We start from the raw sequence: 22485 nt of genomic DNA, 5'->3' as shown, positions 1-22485 counted from the left end.
CGAATTTATTTGTAGCTATTTCAATTTTTAGCGACCGAAATAGCGATTGAATTTATTCGTAGCTATTTCAGGTTTTTAGCGACCGATTTAGACACTGATTTTTAAAATGTTTATTAAATAAATAAATAAAAATTAGCGACGGAAATTGCAACAAAAAAATTCGGTCGCAAAATTGGTCTCCAAAAGTTAGGAGACCAAAATTTTAGCGACGGATTTTTAATGGCTAGCGACTGATTTTAGGTCGCTAAATTGCGACGGAAAAAATTTCGCGCTATTTAAAATAGCGACCAGGGTTTTAGCGACGGATTTTTTCGGTCGCTATTTCGGTCGCTGAATGTAACAGCGACTGAATTTACCTAAATAGCGACCGATTTTGGTGGTCGCTAAAACTTAATTTTTTTGTAGTGATTATTTGATAAAAATTGATGATTTAAAATGTGAATTGCTTGATATGTATGAAACCCATTATTTTGGACCTATTTGATGTGTGTATGAAATTGAGTTATGAGATGAGACGTTGTATGGATGTTGAGATTTCCGTTGAAACACTTTTGTTAATATTTGTAAATTCGTTTAATTCTATCAACGGTCTCAAACACGGCAAGTATACCGGCCGTTCAAGTAGTAAAAATATCGTATCCACAGGGATTAGAAGGTAATATAAGCATTTATTGACTATTCGTGACTAAAGAATAATTCCAATTTCATAGTTTGTGCAGTGAATTCAAAGTTGTGACTATTGGAATGAAAGCTGTAAATAAATATTGTTTTGTGAGTGGAAAATGTAAGGAATGGTATTGTGGTATTGTGACGTTGTGGGGGTCAGATTTCACCAAACGTAACACTAATGTATCCTTAATCTCTTGTTGAATTCATTGCTTAGTCAACCCAAGAGTTTACTCAAACCTAATCCCTTAGAGAAAGAGCCTAGGTGCGGATATTGAATATCAATCCCTTGAGTACCCAATATCTACACCAGCATTACGGGCTAGGGTTTAAGACTACTAATGGGTCAAGCTCTATCCCTAGATACAATCACCACTAGGCATATGTTTCAGAACTAGTTTCAAAGGTTATTTTCCAATACCCATGGAACCTTAAATCATGCAAAGGGTGATCAATCCAAAGCAAGCATTACGAATAGAAACAAACACAACAAAGAATAAAACAACATGTATATATATCATTAAAACCGTAAAGATTACAATAGAGTACGTTGATTACATCTAACCCCACAAAATGGGTGAAACCACTCACAACAATGAGGGCAAATACAAAATAGAGATGAAAGGAGGATGAAGAACCGAAGGAAAGACCCACACACGAACGGCTCCAAGCTCCGGGAATCCCTTCCACAGCTCCCAAAACGCGCCCAATGTGTGAATGGAGAGAAAGATCCCCGAAAACGGCTTCAAATACGAGCCTGGGAGATCAGATTAGGGTTCCGCGCCCGGCGCACAATTCTTCGCGCCCGGCGCAAGTTCTTCCAGAGAAGTCAAGCACTCTCTGTCTCAACACAAGCCCGGCGCAATTCCTTTTGCGCCCGGCTTAATTCCTTTTGCGCCCGGCTTAATTCCTTTTGCGCCCGGCGCAATATAACTGGCAGAGATGAAATACTCTGTTTTTGTCACGCCCAGCGCAGGTTATATTGAGCCCGGCGCAGAACCTCTTCTCTGCTCCTTAGCTTCTTAGGTTTCCAATCCTAAGAGTCTTCAACTTTCCACTCTTCCTCAATACCTGCACAAAAAATGAGGTGGATTAAGGTATTGTTAGATGAATTTGGGTTAGTTATATCTGCACACAAAATGAACCAAAAAGAGAACAATTATATTGCAATGGTTCAAAGGATGAGTGGAATTTGTTCAATAAGTCTCATCCAAAAAGAGGTAAAATTGAGACTTAACAACTCCCCCAAACTTAGAACCTTGCTTGTCCTCAAGCAAAAGGTAATTAATCTAGCAGATAACAAGCAATGCAAGTGAGTCAATTTCTACATCCTAGTTTACTTGTATCTTCTTTTCGCAAGCATGAACCTCAGATGAATTTCCAATCACAATTATTGCAATAGAACATGACAAGGTGCAAACAAAGGTTTCAAAAGAGATCAAAGAGCTGAGAAGAGTAATGACTATCTGTGTATGCATCCTCACTAGGAAAATGTTTCTCTCTATGCACACTAGTGTATCAGGGTGAGTGTTTCTCTCTAGTCTACTACTCACGCCACATAATTCAACTTTGCTCTTCGTTTCCAAATGAAACCAGTGGTAAAACAAATGCAGACACTTATCACAAGGTCTTTATTAGGGCAATCTGGGTCAAGCAGGGTCAAGCGGTAGCAGTTTTATGGTTTTTCAAGGATTAAAGGTGCTATAGCTTAAGAGAGCAAATAAGATTTACAATGATGTCCCTCTCCATACCCCATTACAACAATTTGGCACATGCCCTTTACCTGATCCAAGCCATTAGCCTTTATGAGATGCATATTTACATTTTTGCATCTTAATATTTTTGTTTTTGTTTTGCTTTGTTTTTTTTTTTTTTTTTTTTTTTTTTTTGTAATGGCTGACCACATACTTTCTTCTTCCCAAAATTCCCCATTCTTCAACTCCCCCAAACTTATTTGATGTCATCAGTTTGCTCTCTTAACCAAAGCAAGGGTTATGGTTAATTTTTCATGGTTTGGGACAAGTGGAAGGTGTGGTGTTTAGGCTTAGAAAGGTATGGGTCAAGTGAAGAGTGGAGATGGCTTTTTGGCTTAGATGGTTACAAAATAGAGGAGTATGAATGCCTTGATCATATAAGTGCACAACATAAGCAAACCACCAGGGAAACTCAAGCAAAGTCTATCATGCAACTTAAGCGTAGTTCACTCATAAGTGTTTTAGGCTCAAACCTCACCCGGCTATGCATCCATAAATTATCGAACTCAACTCAGTTCTATGATCAACATTGAAACCCGTATGCAACTAGTCATGAACTAAAGATCTAATGTGACTTGAAAATGTCTAAGGTACACACACCATAAACATCAAGCAAACTATAATCCAGAATCGATCACAAGCAGAACAAGTATCAACAAGATTAAAAACCATGCTAAGGCAGACTATTCACAAAAGAACCAACAAAGTAATCATCAAAAAGACTATATATAAAAATAGTTAAATACTGAAAATAAAAGACAGAAGAATAAATTGCAATAGACAAAGGTAAACTAAGGTAGGCTTCATCTGCTTCCATCTATGGGGTCTGGTCATCATCATCTCCAAGAGCTGCTCCACCATCATCAACTCCATCAACCTCAGCAGCTCCACTCCCCCAAACTTAGGAGCCTGGTCCCCAGGCCAACCAGTATACGCTTGAAAGTCCTGGTAACCAGAAGTGATTGCAGAGTGTACTCATGAAAGAACATGGTGAGCACAAAAATTATACACAGTGATGACCAAGCAAATATAGCAAAAATGGAGAATATCCTTAGACCAAAATTAAGCACAACATGCATGCACACGGAAATGAACTATAACAATGCAACATAAAGCACACAAACATACAACATACAACAGAACATAAAGAAACATGATTGAAAACAGATAAATATGGGCTGTCAGGAATGTGGTGCGCCGGGCTTAACACAGATGCGCCGGGCTTAATATCAGTAAAAATCAACGAGGTTTCAAAATCTGATATCGCGCCGGGCGTGCGTTAAACGCGCCCGGCGTGGTGGTTCCAGAGACCAAAAATTGAGTATTAGGCCGGGCGCAAAAGAGTCACGCCCGGCGCGTAGTCACTTTAAAAGGTCAATTTGCCCAGGTTTTAAATTAGGATCAGGCCTTATTTCCACCTAGACACAGAATTGCCTCATTCCTCACATTCCAAACAAAATGTACCCTATATTTACCCATTCAAACATGATTCTAACAACTAACACATAACACAAACAACATATACCACAAAACATATAACACAAAACACAACACATAATACAAAACAACACTTATAACACATAACAACATGCAACAAAAATCTAAAACACAGTTCAGATCTCTGGGTTGCCTCCCAGGAAGCGCTTGTTTACTGTCCCGAGCCTGACGGTGACCAACTTGAAGTGCTCTACTCTCCTTCTCCTCCTGTTGCTCTTGTTCCTCCTTGCTTTGTGCTCAATCTGAGGATTGCTCAGCAACTGCTCAGAGGAATTGGTCAATCTAGTTCACAGTTCCTTGCATACAAGAGAAAGCAGAGGACTAGAGCGCACATGTTAGCTTCAACAATTCATTACCAACACACAAATAAAAATAACAATAAAAACAAAGAATAAGTCACAAATAGCTACAAATACTAAATCGCCATTCTAATCCCCGGCAACGGCGCCAAAAACTTGTTGAGATTTCCGTTGAAACACTTTTGTTAATATTTGTAAATTCGTTTAATTCTATCAACGGTCTCAAACACGGCAAGTATACCGGCCGTTCAAGTAGTAAAAATATCGTATCCACAGGGATTAGAAGGTAATATAAGCATTTATTGACTATTCGTGACTAAAGAATAATTCCAATTTCATAGTTTGTGCAGTGAATTCAAAGTTGTGACTATTGGAATGAAAGCTGTAAATAAATATTGTTTTGTGAGTGGAAAAGGTAAGGAATGGTATTGTGGTATTGTGAGGTTGTGGGGGTCAGATTTCACCAAACGTAACACTAATGTATCCTTAATCTCTTGTTGAATTCATTGCTTAGTCAACCCAAGAGTTTACTCAAACCTAATCCCTTAGAGAAAGAGCCTAGGTGCGGATATTGAATATCAATCCCTTGAGTACCCAATATCTACACCCGCATTACGGGCTAGGGTTTAAGACTACTAATGGGTCAAGCTCTATCCCTAGATACAATCACCACTAGGCATATGTTTCAGAACTAGTTTCAAAGGTTATTCTCCAATACCCATGGAACCTTAAATCATGCAAAGGGTGATCAATCCAAAGCAAGCATTACGAATAGAAACAAACACAACAAAGAATAAAACAACATGTATATATATCATTAAAACCGTAAAGATTACAATAGAGTACGTTGGTTACATCTAACCCCACAAAATGGGTGAAACCACTCACAACAATGAGGGCAAATACAAAATAGAGATGAAAGGAGGATGAAGAACCGAAGGAAAGACCCACACACGAACGGCTCCAAGCTCCGGGAATCCCTTCCACAGCTCCCAAAACGCGCCCAATGTGTGAATGGAGAGAAAGATCCCCGAAAACGGCTTCAAATACGAGCCTGGGAGATCAGATTAGGGTTCCGCGCCCGGCGCACAATTCTTCGCGCCCGGCGCAAGTTCTTCCAGAGAAGTCAAGCACTCTCTGTCTCAACACAAGCCCGGCGCAATTCCTTTTGCGCCCGGCTTAATTCCTTTTGCGCCCGGCTTAATTCCTTTTGCGCCCGGCGCAATATAACTGGCAGAGATGAAATACTCTGTTTTTGTCACGCCCAGCGCAGGTTATATTGAGCCCGGCGCAGAACCTCTTCTCTGCTCCTTAGCTTCTTAGGTTTCCAATCCTAAGAGTCTTCAACTTTCCACTCTTCCTCAATACCTGCACAAAAAATGAGGTGGATTAAGGTATTGTTAGATGAATTTGGGTTAGTTATATCTGCACACAAAATGAACCAAAAAGAGAACAATTATATTGCAATGGTTCAAAGGATGAGTGGAATTTGTTCAATAAGTCTCATCCAAAAAGAGGTAAAATTGAGACTTAACAATGGATGTGAATATGATTATGATTGTGGTTCCTCACATCAATGACTAGGGAGGGCGTGACCCTAGCATGGTGTGGGATGAGTAAGACAGTTAACACCACCACTTATGTCGCTTATGGCAGCCCTGACATAGGGTTAATTGCAAGAGATTGTATTGATTGTAATGTGATTGTGGTTCCTCACACCAAATGACTAGGGATGGCACGGCCCCTAGGTAAGTGATGCTACAGGGAGGGCGTGACCCTGGTCTGGTGTGGGTTGAGTGAGGCAATTAACCTGTATCACTTGTGTCAGATGTGGCGAGGTCTTGGCATAGTGTTAATTGTGAGATTGACATGAATTATGGATGTGGAAATAATTGTAAGATTTGTGTGGATGGTGATGGATTGATGTAATTGAGATGTGAAAATGATGCATGATTGATAGAGTTATGATATATGGAAATGCTTGTAAATATTTCGTTAGGTAATGAGATTACATTGTTGTGTATGTGCTTTACATATGGATGTTTTCTTTTCTCACCGTACAAATTGTGGATGTTTTAGGTGAGGAAGATCCTGCTTCGAGTGACATCTAGTATGCCAACAGTTGAATTGTGGGGATGCTCTGATATTGTGACATCGGGGCAGAGGATTTTTTTAGAACATATGTTTTTATTTGGATTTGGAATTGTAAATGTTATTTTTGAAAACAATTTATAAACTCTTGCGTTTCATTTTTATTATTGTGGTTATTGAAGGATAATTTTGAAGATTCTCATGTGAACCCTTTTACCGAAATTGAAAAATTTATTTGTAAGTTTTCATTATTACAATATATGTGTTGGGGTAGTAAGGGAGTCACAATATTTATATTAAATTTTACTACTCTCATAAGATTCTTTCTAAATTATATTTATTATCATAGTATAACTGAAATGTGTCATGTGATATTTATAGTTAAATTTACTTAGATATATATATATATATATATATATATATATATATATATATAAAGAATTACTAATATACTCCCACCTATTTTTTAGTTAGAGTATGTTAGCAACTTACACCAAAATTTTAGGACAAGAAAATCACTCATTTATTTTGATTTGATTAATTTGTATAAAATATATTATAGTAATTTAATTTAATTTTAAAATAAAATAATATTTTTTTTCTCTTTATTAACTTCATTCTCTAACTTAATTCTCTTTTTTTATTAATTATTTTTTTTTTGTTCAGAGGGAGATGGGGGACATCATGAGAGATGAGAGAGAAATGAGTTAGAAAAACAATTTAATAAGAAAGAGAAAAGGGAGTTAGAGAAAGAATTTAATAAGAGAGAGATAAAAGAGTTAGAAAAAGAAATTAATTAATAGGAGAAAAAAATGAGTTGGAGAAGAAATTTAATAGGAGAGAGAAATGAACTAGAGAATGAAGTTAATAATAATAAGAGAAAGAAAATATTTTATTTTTTAAAATTAAATTAAATTATTATAATATCACACACACACACACACATATATATATAGTTAAACACCTATACACTATCAGTGTAAAAATTTTTACACTGACAACCAATCATATCTTTCGATAGTGCCATATTAGTTGCCTATTTAATGAAATAAAAATAAAATAAAATAATTTAAAAATATGATTAGTTGCTAGTATAAAAATCTTTACACTGACAGTGTATGGATGATTAACTCATATATATATATATATATATATATATATATATTTCTCTTATAAAAGAGAACAAAAAATGCATATAATAATTACCATAAATAATACTACTTTAATAATATATGTCTTTAAGGAATTAGTTTAATATTTTTATTGCTTATATAAATATTGATTAATTCCACAAATACATATATTATTATTGCTAGTCAATGAGTTTTGTCACATTAATATTTGAATTAAATAAAGTTACGAAGAAGTTTCTAAAATTGTAATCTGTCACTTACATAAATGACCAAGGCAGTTTAAAATAGTTATTAAATTTATTTAGAGCATCTATAAAACTATAATGAAAGTTGTTTATAAACAACTCTCATTCACTTTAAATGAATTATACATTGTCATGTTACTCATAAGCAACTTATATTACATTTTTATAATTTTTACTCCAATGAAAGTTGTTTATAAGCACCTCCACTTTTTAATCACTCATACTTTATTTTTAATAAATTTTAAAAATTTAATTATTATAGTTGTTGGCATCAGTCAAAGAAGGAAATATTAAATTATTTTTTTATTCTTAAGCAACCGTCTCTTATATAAGCAACGATGCTTAAATTTTAGCAATTTGACCTGTCATGTTAGCATGCTCCAATGCAGATTTCTTATAAGTAATGAAAACTTAAACTTAAAAATCGGATAAGAACTTAACATTGAAAATGCTCTAAGTGATAATATTTATATATAATTATGAAATAATAAGATTTATTTATTTTAAAATGAGAGAATGTACTTTAAAGGATAAAATATACATACAAATCTTAATTAAAAAATCACTGATCGAGAATTGTGAGAAAACTAATTTTTGCGGAATAAAATATAAAATTAATTATATTATTAACCATTATTTTTTAATTAATGGTTATTATATAAAATTAAGTGTAATTCTCTAATTTTAGAAGAGTCAAATCTAAAATTATTGAAATTGTATATTTAATAATTTGATTTATAATATAAATTTAATTGATTCAATTATTGTATATGTTTTTACTTGTATCAAGTATACAAAATTTCATATAATTTTAAAATTAATTTGATAGTTCATCACATCATGTTATTTTAGCATATAATATAATATAATATTTAAAAATAACATATAATATAATATAATATTTAAAATATATGTGTGTACACATATGTGTTAGTTATATTTATCAAAGTAAAATATCAGTAATCCGAGCTAGGTGAAGTACTTAAAAAAATAACACCTTAATAAGTATTTGAAAATTAGTTATGATCTCAATTTTCAAATTAAAAATGAAAATATATAAACAGTTAAATACATAATTACATAAAAAATAATTAAACATCATGCCTATTTGTACGATACCAGATAATTCTTAGAGACAATTATGTAATAGAGATATGAATTAATATAAATAATATATCACAAAAAAGTTCGTAAGAAAAGTGAAGATTTATAATTTAATTTTAAAATTTCAACAAAGTAAAATAAATTATAATTTAAAAAATAGAAAGAAATTAATGTTAAAGAAAAAATAAATAAAGTAATTTTTATTTATAATTTTATGTTAATATTTATATAAGTTTACACACGCAAAAAATTAATAACATATCACGTTTTCTTCTTTATATATAATATTATCAGTTTATTTTTTTAATTATTGGTAAATCTTGTTGACTGATAAAAAGTTGATTATTAACTAATTAGTTGTATTTAATTTATTTTTTCTAATGATTTTTTAATTATTTAAGTGTATAAAAGTGATATATTAGATATTTCATATTAATAACATGTTATATATATAATTTATAAATAGTATTATATAGATTTATCTTCTGTATTTGTGTTTACGATCAGCCTTTGTATAAACGATTTATAATTAATAGAGAATCTTATGTTTAATCTGTATCATGATGTGTAAAAAATATTGCATCTCAGTTATTTTAGTGAAGTGAGATACTAGTGATAGGATAAAATTAAAATTGTTTATTTGTCCAAACGTGGATTTAGGTTTGGTTTCCATTAATATTTTTCCTTATGTATACAAAACATTACGCTAATTGTACAACACGTTTCGGTATGTGTATGGCTATTTATAGGTGTTGCAGAGGTGAGTGAAAGCACAGTTAACGTTGTGATTGAGAAAATAGATAAGTTGGTAAAATATGAGAGGAAAGAGCGTAACTATGATGTCAAAAACAACATTGTTAGTGACAATGATTATGATGTTGATGAGCAGAGTGACAAGTGCAGTGTCAATTAACTATGCAGAGGCATTAGGAAAGAGCATTTTGTTTTTTGAAGGCCAGAGGTCCGGCAAGTTGCCACCTTCTCAACGCATGACATGGCGGAAAGACTCTGCACTTTCTGATGGCTCCGATATTCGAGTAATTTTATTCCCTCTCCATATATGCCAAATTTTTCAACAACTATTTTTTTTAACTTTTATGTCATTTTTTTTTAATTTATCATAATCATTTATAAATTAATTTAAATATTTTTAAATAAATAAAAGTAATATCATGGTATAATATAAATGATTTATTATAAATTTTAAATATAATTTATACATATTCAAATATATATATATATATATATATATATATATATAATTTATTATAAATTTCGTTATATATAATAATATTTTGAATTTGTATTAGAAAAACTAAAATACTAATTTATATATAACTCGTAATTTATCATTAATATATCTTGCTATTTATAGTCGCATCAATTTCCAAATGGAGAAACTAAATCTCCTAATATTTCATGAATTAGTTTTTATTTTATTTTATTTTTATTATTTTAAATTTCATGTTAAACTTAAATCTATTTAGTTCTTAAAGAAACAAGGTTAATTAAGAATACATTCTATAACGCCTTTTTTAATATATATTTTATTATTGATTAAAATTTATTAAAAATTACAAAAATATTATGAGAGACTTGTTAAATAAAAACACAAAGAAAATTCTAATAAATTTTAGCTAAAAGATTTTGGTTCTTCTTTTTTTAATAAAAATCAATATAAAATGAGTCATTTCATTAATTTTTTTATTATAAAAATACTTTTAATTAGGAGTTTTTTTTTTTTGTAAAGATAGGAAAGATTACAAAGATGGTCGCAATGAGAATTGAACTTAGCTCCTTATGCTTCTAACTATCACAGTCCTTCCTCACCCAACCACTAGGCTAATCCTAGTAATTCTTTAATTATGAGTTTAATAAATAATAGGTGAAATATATTAATAACTAAAAAAAAATAGAGGTAGAATATATTAATGTCACGGACTCTTTTTGGAATAAAGGAAAATTAAATCTAACTTTGTCACTTTGTATGAAAAGTATTTTGAAAATACCATTTTATTGTTTCATATAACAATCAATAAAAATTAAAGTAATAAGTATATTAATAACAAGAGATTAAAATAACCAAATCAAATCCAATTAAAAAAAAGGTATGACTTATTAGTAATAGAGATAATTTTACACAAATATATAAATTTAAGGAAAATTTAGGAAAAGTTCAGTATCTTTTTTCTCCGTAGAAGAACATTTTTTTCTTTTTAGTTTTGTAGTTGCTCACCTTTTAAAAATAACTAGCATTTTAGTCACTGTACATGCATATTTATTTATATGATTAAAATTTATAATAAATTATATATAAATAAATACTATTTTAAAAATTATATAAATAGATATATTTTTAAATATATAAATTATATTTTAAATTTATTATTAATAATTATATAATATTAATTAGATTTATAGTGTTAATTAGATTTAATGTTATGTTCTACATTAATAAATAAATTTTATACGATAATATTAGACATATTCTAAAAAAAATTGAATATGACAAGTAAAACAAATTTTTTTAAGTTACGTAGACTTAAAATACAAAATTTAAATTCAAGGAAGTAAAAATAAATTTAGTTTAAATTTAATCTCTAAAATATAATTGCTAAATTATTTAACTTTTTTTTTAATTTATAGTAAACTGGTCCTTAATATTAGCAAGTAGATTAATTGGTAATTGACATGTATGTGGCATTGGAAACTCAGATGGACATGACAGGTGGATACTACGACGCCGGCGACAATGTAAAATTCCATTTTCCGATGGCATTCTCAACGACGATGCTAGGATGGAGTGTGATAGAATTCGGAGATTCGATGGGTCCAGAGCTGCAACATGCATTGGATGCAATTCATTGGGGAAGTGATTATTTTCTGAAAGCAACAAAAATTGCTAACATAGTTGTGGCACAAGTGGGCGATCCTTATTCCGATCACGGGTGTTGGGAGAGACCAGAAGACATGGGCGATCCTTCCTTCTTGAGATTGAAGCCAATCTGGTATTTGTGTTTGTTGTTGCCACTTGAGAAGGATTCCTTGAGTTAAAGGATTTTTTCTTTCTCTTCACAATCATCCAAGGGCCATATTGATCCTTAGACTCAGGTTCATTTTGATTGGGAATAATCTCCTCCACATGTTTAGGAATCTCGTTATGGCTGCTGTCTTGATTAGCTATTTTTGTTGTAGCATTATCAACGTCCATTAGCGTCTGATTCTTGCTCTCTTCCTTGTCATCACCATTTTGAAATTGTGGGCATGAAGATTGTTTGTGGCCATACTTCCCACACTTGAAGCAGATGGAATGCAGACCTTCATATTCTAACTTGAGAATATGGCCTAAAACATCTATCTGCGGGACTAGTTTTTTCTTTAGATCAATCTCCACACAGATTCTTGCAAATCGTCCACGGGACTGTATAGATGTTAGCTTATCAATTTTTAACATCGTTCCTAGTTTACTCCCCACTCGCCAAAGAAATCTATCGTTGAAAAGTTCAATTGGCAACCCTGGGATACGGATCCGAGCAGCAATCTTGCGCGTCTGTTTGGCAGTCACTGTAAAGAAGGGTCTCCACCTTTGAACGACTATGTAGTGGTCAGCAATAAGCCAAGGCCCTTCAAATAATGCATGCTTGTAATCCTCTTCAGAAGCAAATTGGACCAGGTAATAATCCTGTGATAGGTCTATCAATCTCACTGACCCCGTTTTAGCCCATTCTCGCTGGATTTTGTTGTCCAACATTCGGAATGCCACACGCTTACCTAGTACGTGAATGACAAGAGAGCTTTTCCACGGAGCACACCACTCCTCAAATTCTTCTTGAGTAACATGGATCTTGGGGCAAGGATCCAGATTAGAATCATCATCAACAATATCATCTTGATCATTATAATAGTCGTCTTCCGGGCATTCCATCTCTCTGATCAGGCTAGAAAAGTCGTTAAAAATTTTCCCTCTACTTTCCGAGAGAAGACTCTCCATATAGGATTTAGAAGGATCTGAGGCAGATCCTGAAGCGGAAACCTTCTCTTCCATACTCACGTCTTTTCCACCAAAACCCTCTGAACCATCAGCCTTCGTTTTCACCTTCTTCGTACTCCTGATAGCGGGATCGTTGCCGGCAGAGCCTTCATGCTCACAGACCCAGCCTTCATCGCACCGCAGAAAAACGTGATTAAAGTGTTTTTTTTATTTTTATTTTTTTTATAGCATATAATATAATATGATATTTAAAATATATGTGTGTACACATATGTGTTAGTTATATTTATCAAAGTAAATTAAGAGTAATCCGAGCTAGGTGAAGTACTGAAAAAGTAACATCTTAATAAGTATTTGAAAATTAGTTATAATCTCTATTTTCAAATTAAAAAATGAATAAATATAAATAATATATCACAAAATAGTTTGCAAGAAAAGTGAAGATTTATAATTTAATTTTAAAATTTCAACAAAATAAGATAAATTATAATTTAAAAAATAGAAAGAAATTAATGTTAAATAAAAAATTAATTAATTAATTTTTATTTATAATTTTATGTTAATATTTATATAAGTTTATAACGCAAAAAATTAATAACATGTCACGTTTTCTTCTTTATATATAATATTATCAGTTTATTTTTTAATTATTGGTAAATATTGTTGACTGATAAAAAATTGATTGTTAACTAATTAGTTGTATTTAATTTATTTTTTATAATGATTTTTTAATTATTTAAGTATATAATTTTATTTATATTATTCAGACTAAATATTTTTTTTGGTACTCTTTCGAAAATAGCGCCATGGACTGACGTCATATCGGCTTGTGCTTAATTAGGCCGTCATTGAATGATCGTAATTAGTTGAATATATTATATGTATCAATAATAAATTTAAAGTAAATTATGAGTAATATACTTCAACTTTATTCAATAAATTATATTTTACATCAAATTTTTAAATTTAAACTTCTTAATATATATATATATATATATATATATATATATATATATATCAAGATTGTAAATTTTTAAAAAATTTAAAAATTATTTGATATTTCATTTCATTAATTCAAATTAATAAATAATTATAAAATTATTTTATATATTGATTTGAATTAATAAAATGAAATATCAAATGATTTTTAATTTTTTTAAAAATTTGCAGACTTGATTTGTATATTAAAAATTTTAAATTCAATAGTTGAATCATTAAAATTTTATGTAGAATATGAGTTATTGAACGGATAGACTTACTCCTGGAGTAAAAGAATCCTTCTTCATATTAATAATATGAATAATTTTTATATTGTTATTCATTTACAAATTATTGTATATGTTAAATTTATTGATTTTTATGATAATTATTTTAAAAATTATAATTATTCTCCTTTAATAAAGTTACAAATATAAGCAATAAAAATCACATGTTTATTGGTTTAAAATAGAAACAAATTTCAACTTCTTTTGCAAGGATAAATTTCAATTAATATATTACTTTAATTAGTTTCATTTTCAATACCAAGTTTCATTAAAGAGTAATTTACAAAAAAATATTTCTTAAATAAAATTAATATAATTAAATAATGTTATCTTTTTTTAATTTATATGAATTAATTTATATAAATATTTATGGATACCACCTAAAATTTTTAATTAACCTTAAATAAACACAATTAGTTAAAGAAAATCACATAATAATAAGGAAAAAAATTAATTTAAAGTTTTATAAAAATAAATATATTTTTTCAAACTACAATTAAAACTTAATCATTTTATTGAAGAATGAAATTAATAAGAGAGAGAAAATACTTTATTTTCTTTTAAAATTTAATTAAATTACTATAATATCCTTTATACAAATTAACCAAATCAAAAGAAATGAGTGATTTTCTGGTCTTAAAATTTTTTGTATAAGTTACTAACATACTCCAACTAAAAAATAGGTGAGAATATATTAACAATAAAAATCACATGTTTATTGGTTTAAAATAGAAACAAATCTCAACTTTTTTTTTTGCAAGGATAAATTTCAATTAATATATTACTTCAATTAATTATATCATCTCCAGAAATAAACTTCATTTAATCTAGGTTTTATTTTCAATACCAAGTTTCATTAAAGAGTAATTTACAAAAATATTTATTAAATAAAATTAATATAATTAAATAATGTTATCTTTTTTAATTTATATACATATTTATGGATACCACCTAAAATTGTTAATTAACCTTAAAAATAAACACAATTAGTTAAAGAAAATCACATAATAATAAGAAGAAGAAAAAAACATTCATTTCAAGTTTTATAAAAATAAAAAATAAATATTTTTTCAAACTAAAATTAAAACTTAATCATTTTATAGAATATACTATATTACATTATATTATATATATATATATATAAAGATAAGACATCAATTAAACTATTATATAAAGACCGATGTTGAAATATATTTAATATTTTTTAACCAATGATTTAGTGGTTATATATCTTTATTTGTAAGTTCCCTAATTAATGATATTTTAATTTTTGTATCATCTTCCCAATAATAACATAATAATTTATATAATAAAAAAATCAGTATAATAAATATTGTACTTGCCTCACAATAGCAGCACGGACAAAGGAAATCCGATGTAATCAATAACTTGTGCAAATTATAATAAGAAATAGAGGTGTCAAATGACTAATTAATTCTGCTCATCATGGGTCCGAAATAAGTTAGGTTAGAAAAAAAAATTGTTGATTTTAACTAAATTTTAATTGGGGTTACTTAATTTATGAATCAAATGGATTCGAGTTTAAGTGAATTAGGTTGATCATTTGATCCATTATTAAAATATATATATATATATATATATTTAAGTTTTATATAATTTTTATATAAAATTTTGATTGATATTTTTTTTATGTATTTGTATTTGAATCAATAATAAACTTGATTTCTTGATATAAAATATTATAATTTTTTTATTTTATTTATTAAAAATAAAACTCATGTAATTAATTTTTTAATTTTAAAAAGAATTGGTAAACCAATTCAACTAATCCAATAACCTGTGATGTGTCAAGTTGGATTGAAATTTTTTTATCACATTAAAAAGTGCGCTGAATTGAATTGACTCATTTAAAACATCATCTTATGATGAGTCATGAATCAAATTAACTTACTTTAATATCTCTAGACAAAAATATAAGTATAAAACTCACCATTGAAATTTTCATCGCATTCAATAATTTATTAATATAATATATTAATATTATAAAATAGTAATATAATTTAATAAAATTGAGGGTGAGATTTAATATGAAGATCTCTCTTTTTTTTATGTGAGAACTCTTTCTGTAATAATATTTTGATATTATAAATATTTATTTAATATATTTTTTTATTATTTTTTTATATGTCTCTTTATCTTAATCTTTTCATCTAAAATTAATTATAAAGTTAACATTTAAAAAGTATCTTCAAATAACCGATCTTTTCACTTTTTAATGCAATATTGATTTTTTAATTTTTTTTTATAAATTATTCAACCACCACTTTTAAAAATAATGTATTTTTTAGAGAATAAGATTTTTTTTTTTGGTTCGGCTGCATACACAAGGCAGGATTCGAACACCTGACATTGCTTAATGTGTAGATCAACCCCTACCGCTGAACCACACGCTTGAAGTTTTATATAAAATACTATATTATAATTTTAAATACTAAAATTATATAAAAGTGATATATTAGATATTTCATATTAATAACATATTATATATATAATTTATAAATATTATTATATAGATTTGTATAAACGATTTATAATTAATAGAGAATCTTATGTTTAATCTGTATCATGATGTGTAAAAAATATTGCATCTCAGTTATTTTAGTGAAGTGAGATACTAGTGATAGGATAAAATTAAAATTGTTTATTTGTCCAAACGTGGATTTAGGTTTGGTTTCCATTAATATTTTTCCTTATGTATACAAAACATTACGCTAATTGTACAACACGTTTCGGTATGTGTATGGCTATTTATAGGTGTTGCAGAGGTGAGTGAAAGCACAGTTAACGTTGTGATTGAGAAAATAGATAAGTTGGTAAAATATGAGAGGAAAGAGCGTAACTATGATGTCAAAAACAACATTGTTAGTGACAATGATTATGATGTTGATGAGCAGAGTGACAAGTGCAGTGTCAATTAACTATGCAGAGGCATTAGGAAAGAGCATTTTGTTTTTTGAAGGCCAGAGGTCCGGCAAGTTGCCACCTTCTCAACGCATGACATGGCGGAAAGACTCTGCACTTTCTGATGGCTCCGATATTCGAGTAATTTTATTCCCTCTCCATATATGCCAAATTTTTCAACAACTATTTTTTTAACTTTTATGTCATTTTTTATTTATTTATTATAATCATTTATAAATTAATTTTTATATTTTTAAATAAATAAAAATAATATCATGGTATAATATAAATGATTTATTATAAATTTTAAATATAATTTATACATATTCAAATATATATATATATATATATATATATAATTTATTATAAATTTCGTTATATATAATAATATTTTGAATATGTATTAGAAAAACTAAAATACTAATTTATATACAATTCGTAATTTGTCATTAATATATCTTGCTATTTATAGTCGCATCAATTTCAAAATGGAGAAACTAAATCTCCTAATATTTCATGAATTAGTTTTTATTTTATTTTATTTTTATTATTTTAAATTTTATGTTAAACTTAAATCCATTTAGTTCTTAAAGAAACAAGGTTAATTAAGAATACATTCTATAACGCCTTTTTTAATATATATTTTATTATTGATTAAAATTTATCAAAAATTACAAAAATATTATGAGAGACTTGTTAAATAAAAACACAAAGAAAATTCTAATAAATTTTAGCTAAAAGATTTTGGTTCTTCTTTTTTTAATAAAAATCAATATAAAATGAGTCATTTCATTAATTTTTTTATTATAAAAATACTTTTAATTATAAGTTTTTTTTTTTTTAAAGATAGGAAAGATTACAAAGATGGTCGCAATGAGAATTGAACTTAGCTCCTTATGCTTATAACTATCACAGTCCTTCCTCACCCAACCACTAGACTAATCCTAGTAATTCTTTAATTATGAGTTTAATAAATAATAGGTGAAATATATTAATAACTAAAAAAAAAATAGAGGTAGAATATATTAATGTCACGGACTCTTTTTTGAATAAAGGAAAATTAAATCTAACTTTGTCACTTTGTATGAAAAGTATTTTGAAAATACCATTTTATTGTTTCATATAACAATCAATAAAAATTAAAGTAATAAGTATATTAATAACAAGAGATTAAAATAACCAAATCAAATCCAATTAAAAAAAAGGTATGACTTATTAGTAATAGAGATAATTTTACACAAATATATAAATTTAAGGAAAATTTAGGAAAAGTTCAGTATCTTTTTTCTCCGTAGAAGAACATTTTTTTCTTTTTAGTTTTGTAGTTGCTCACCTTTTAAAAATAACTAGCATTTTAGTCACTGTACATGCATATTTATTTATATGATTAAAATTTATAATAAATTATATATAAATAAATACTATTTTAAAAATTATATAAATAGATATATTTTTAAACATATAAATTATATTTTAAATTTATTATTAATAATTATATAATATTAATTAGATTTATAGTGTTAATTAGATTTAATGTTATGTTCTACATTAATAAATAAATTTTATACGATAATATTAGACATATTCTAAAAAAAAAAATTGAATATGACAAGTAAAACAAATTTTTTTAAGTTACGTAGACTTAAAATACAAAATTTAAATTCAAGGAAGTAAAAATAAATTTAGTTTAAATTTAATCTCTAAAATATAATTGCTAAATTATTTAACTTTTTTTTTAATTTATAGTAAACTGGTCCTTAATATTAGCAAGTAGATTAATTGGTAATTGACATGTATGTGGCATTGGAAACTCAGATGGACATGACAGGTGGATACTACGACGCCGGCGACAATGTAAAATTCCATTTTCCGATGGCATTCTCAACGACGATGCTAGGATGGAGTGTGATAGAATTCGGAGATTCGATGGGTCCAGAGCTGCAACATGCATTGGATGCAATTCGTTGGGGAAGTGATTATTTTCTGAAAGCAACAAAAATTGCTAACATAGTTGTGGCACAAGTGGGCGATCCTTATTCCGATCACGGGTGTTGGGAGAGACCAGAAGACATGGACACTCTTCGAACCTCCTACGTTCTCTCTCCAACCAAACCTGGTTCTGAACTCTCTGCTGAGATTGCAGCTGCATTGGCTGCATCTTCCATCGCTTTTACCAACACTGATAAATCATATTCACAGTTGCTTATCAACAGGGCTATGCAGGTCTAGTATATATTCTTTAATTTAACTATATTATATATTTATTCTTTCTTTTTTCTTCTTCTAATTATGTCTCTATATCATGCTGCATTCAGGTGTTTGACTTCGCAAATAAATATCGTGGATCTTATAATACTAGTGTTGGTGCCGGAGCATGCCCCTTCTACTGCGATTATAGTGGCTATATGGTATAACATGGTTTTTCAGGCTCATATAATTTTAACTATTTTGTTTGAGGTCACACTCATATATATCATATATATAATATACGAATTAATTAAATTCAGGATGAGTTGGTTTGGGGAGCGGCATGGATATACAAAGCCACTGGTAACAAATTCTATCAGGATTTTGTAAAAGCAAACATCGCATCCTTGAGCGGTGTTTTTCGATTTGGATGGGAAACCAAGCATGCTGGCATATATGTGCTTTCTTCGCAGGTTAATTACTCATATCTTTCATTTTCTCTCTTCAAATTTCATAGCTTAGACTAATATTTTTCAATTCTCATTTATTCCTCCCAATCTTGGCAGTGGGCGATAGCAGATCCATCCAGTTTCAATAATTTCATTCCCAATGCAGATAACTTCATATGCTCTTTGTTGCCCAATTCGCCTACCAGATCAGTCACATACTCTAAAGGTTTTCTTTAAATATATTCCGAAATTTATTTTATTAAGAGCTTAACAATGCGCTTATATACGTGCTAAGAAGAGAAAATATTAAATATAATAATTAGTTAAACTTTATTCGTAACATAAATACCTTTCTTCTTCATTTATATGCATCTTATTCTTTATGTCTTACGTAAGGCACAAGATTGATCGAATTACATCTCATATTACTGAGTGGTCATTAGGTGGGCTTCTATTCAGAGAGGGATCAAGTAACCTACAACACACAACCGCTTATTCGTTTCTTACAATTGTTTATGCACGCTACATACATAATGCAAAGAAAACAATAGCTTGTGGGAATCAAGTTGCCGACTCGGCTACGCTAATAAATCTTGCAAAAAGTCAGGTATACATGCAAATATATATTGCAACAGGTTAATTTTGGTTTTATTTTTTATTGTTGGTGAAATTGATAATTAATTAATTAAAGTACAAAATACTATATTGTAGGTGGATTACATATTAGGAAACAACCCATTAGGGTTGTCATACATGGTAGGGTATGGGCAAAAGTTTCCACAGAAGATACACCATCGAGGATCAACCTTACCATCCATTGCTGTGCAACCAAACCACATTGGGTGTCACGATGCAAAGCAATATTTCGAAACACAAAACCCAAATCAAAACATCCTAGTTGGAGCTTTGACTGGAGGACCTGCAGACAATGATTCTTATGAGGATTCACGCTACAATGTTAGCCAATCAGAGCCAACCACGTACATCAATGCTCCATTTGTTGGTGTTTTGGCTTATTTCACCAAACCTACTATTACTTTTACCTAAGAATCATTACAAATTATCAATTACTTCTAATTGCACAATGGACTCCTTCTGTTGTATATTGCTTGATGTTTGTTAGATCAATAAAGTATTAATTCTTTCTCTATTAGACCCTTAAATATTTATTTATTGCGAATGAAGTGAGAAAATAACATATATTTATATATGAGAAATGCTAATATATTTCCACCTATTTTTTAGTGGGAGTATATTAGCAACTTACACTAAAATTTTATGATAAAAAAACTACTTTTTTATTTGTTTAATTCGTACAAAAAATATTATAATAATTTAATTTAATTTTAAAAGAAAATAAAATATATTATCTCTCTTATTAACTTCATTCACTAAGTCATTTCATGAGAGTTAAGAGAGAAATGAGTTAAAGAACGAATTTAATATGAAAGAGATAAATAAGTTAGAGAAAGAATTTAATAGAAAAGAGAAATGGGTTGGAGAAGGAATTTAATAGGCGAGAGAAATGACTTAATAAAAGAAATTAATAAGAGAGGAAAAATATTTAATTTTTATTTAAAATTAAATTAAATTACTATAATATCTTTTATACAAATTAACCAAATCAAAAGAAATGGGTAGTTTTTTTGTCTTAAAATTTTGGTGTAGGTTACTAACATACTCTCACTAAAAAATAGGTGAAAGTATATTAACATTCCCCTATATATATATATATATATATATATATATATATATATATATATATATATATATATATATATATATATATATATATATATATATATATTAGGAAATTGCATAGTAATTATTCTGAATCTAATATATTAAATATTAAATAAAATTAGACGAATGAATTAATTAATTTTTTAATGAAATTTCTATTTCATAAGCATATTAATTAAATTTAATATCCATAAAAATTATTAAACAAACCTTCAACTACTCGAACAATTAATATAACATATGAAGTATTGATAAAAAAGATTTAAATATGTTTTTAACTCATCAAATTTATGATAAATTTATTTTTTGAATTAAAAATTATTATTTTTAATTTTTGTAATTTTTAAAAATTTTATTCAGTCCTCCAAGTTACCAATAACATATTTGACATAATATATTTAAAAATAACAAATTGAGGCATTTGTATAATACCAGTTAGGTTTAGTACTGTCATGTTTTTATTAACAAAAACATCAATATAGATTTTATGTGATAATATTTAATAAATTTTTTAACAAAATTTGAGTTTGAGAATTAAAATTAAAATTTTAAAATTAAAAAGATTAAAAAAATTATTTTTAATTTTGAAAAATTAAAAACAAATTTATTTTAAATTTAAAAATAAAAATATAACATATATAGTGTCTCACTAAATTAATAGGAAAAAAACACATAGGTATATTACTATTTATTATTAACAAAAGTGATCATAATTGAGTTAGACTAATATTTACTATATTTGACAATTAATTAATTTGAATTTATTAAACAAGTGGTTATATTATAGCATTTAAAGAATTAAGATTACTACAATAAATGAATTTTTAGTGATATTTAATATGATTTTTAGTGGTAATAAAAATTGTTATAAAACTTTTTACCAACATTTTCACATTAAGTATCGTATACACTAAAACATTTAGCTTTAATTATTTTATCTATTGTCAATGTGAGACTTGAATTTTTTTCTAATACATCCCTTAAATTTAATATTATTGAGCTTAATAATAGTGAATAATTTGATACTAATTTAGAATAATTACTTATAGGTCTAACTCAACCCTATAAACAAATTTGTAAAGTGAGAATCATCATCCATTTATATAATTTTTAATTATCTTATCTCTAGTCGATGTGAT

The 22485-nt window shown here is 28.2% G+C and overlaps 2 protein-coding genes across 2 annotated transcripts; both read left to right on the top strand.

The window, feature by feature from the left end:
* Nucleotides 1-9440: 9440 nt before the first annotated feature.
* LOC109799230 (endoglucanase 4) lies at nt 9441-13022 on the top strand. Its single transcript, XM_083062852.1, has 2 exons — nt 9441-9826; nt 11505-13022. Exons 1-2 carry the CDS (start codon nt 9605-9607, stop codon nt 11841-11843), a joined length of 561 nt encoding a protein of 186 aa, XP_082918978.1. The 5' UTR covers nt 9441-9604; the 3' UTR covers nt 11844-13022.
* Nucleotides 13023-16466: 3444 nt separating this feature from the next.
* On the top strand, nt 16467-20753 carry LOC109794472 (endoglucanase 8). Its single transcript, XM_083062765.1, has 7 exons — nt 16467-17108; nt 18783-19190; nt 19283-19375; nt 19475-19627; nt 19721-19829; nt 20047-20210; nt 20315-20753. The coding sequence occupies exons 1-7, from the start codon at nt 16887-16889 to the stop codon at nt 20648-20650; spliced, it is 1485 nt and encodes a 494-aa protein (XP_082918891.1). The 5' UTR covers nt 16467-16886; the 3' UTR covers nt 20651-20753.
* Nucleotides 20754-22485: the final 1732 nt, after the last annotated feature.

The sequence above is a fragment of the Cajanus cajan genome, chromosome 8, assembly GCF_000230855.2.
Source record: "Cajanus cajan strain Asha chromosome 8, NIPB_CcT2T_4, whole genome shotgun sequence".
Taxonomy (NCBI): Eukaryota; Viridiplantae; Streptophyta; class Magnoliopsida; order Fabales; family Fabaceae; genus Cajanus; species Cajanus cajan.
This window is presented reverse-complemented; position numbering and strand designations above follow the sequence as displayed.

Coding starts and splice junctions, on each gene's coding strand:
- LOC109799230 (XM_083062852.1), top strand. CDS start 9,605: ATGAGAGGAAAGAGCGTAACTATGATGTCAAAAACAACATTGTTAGTG. Junction 9,827..11,504: donor CTGATGGCTCCGATATTCGA/GTAATTTTATTC, acceptor TTGGAAACTCAG/ATGGACATGACAGGTGGATA.
- LOC109794472 (XM_083062765.1), top strand. CDS start 16,887: ATGAGAGGAAAGAGCGTAACTATGATGTCAAAAACAACATTGTTAGTG. Junction 19,376..19,474: donor GCGATTATAGTGGCTATATG/GTATAACATGGT, acceptor AATTAAATTCAG/GATGAGTTGGTTTGGGGAGC. Junction 19,628..19,720: donor TATATGTGCTTTCTTCGCAG/GTTAATTACTCA, acceptor CAATCTTGGCAG/TGGGCGATAGCAGATCCATC.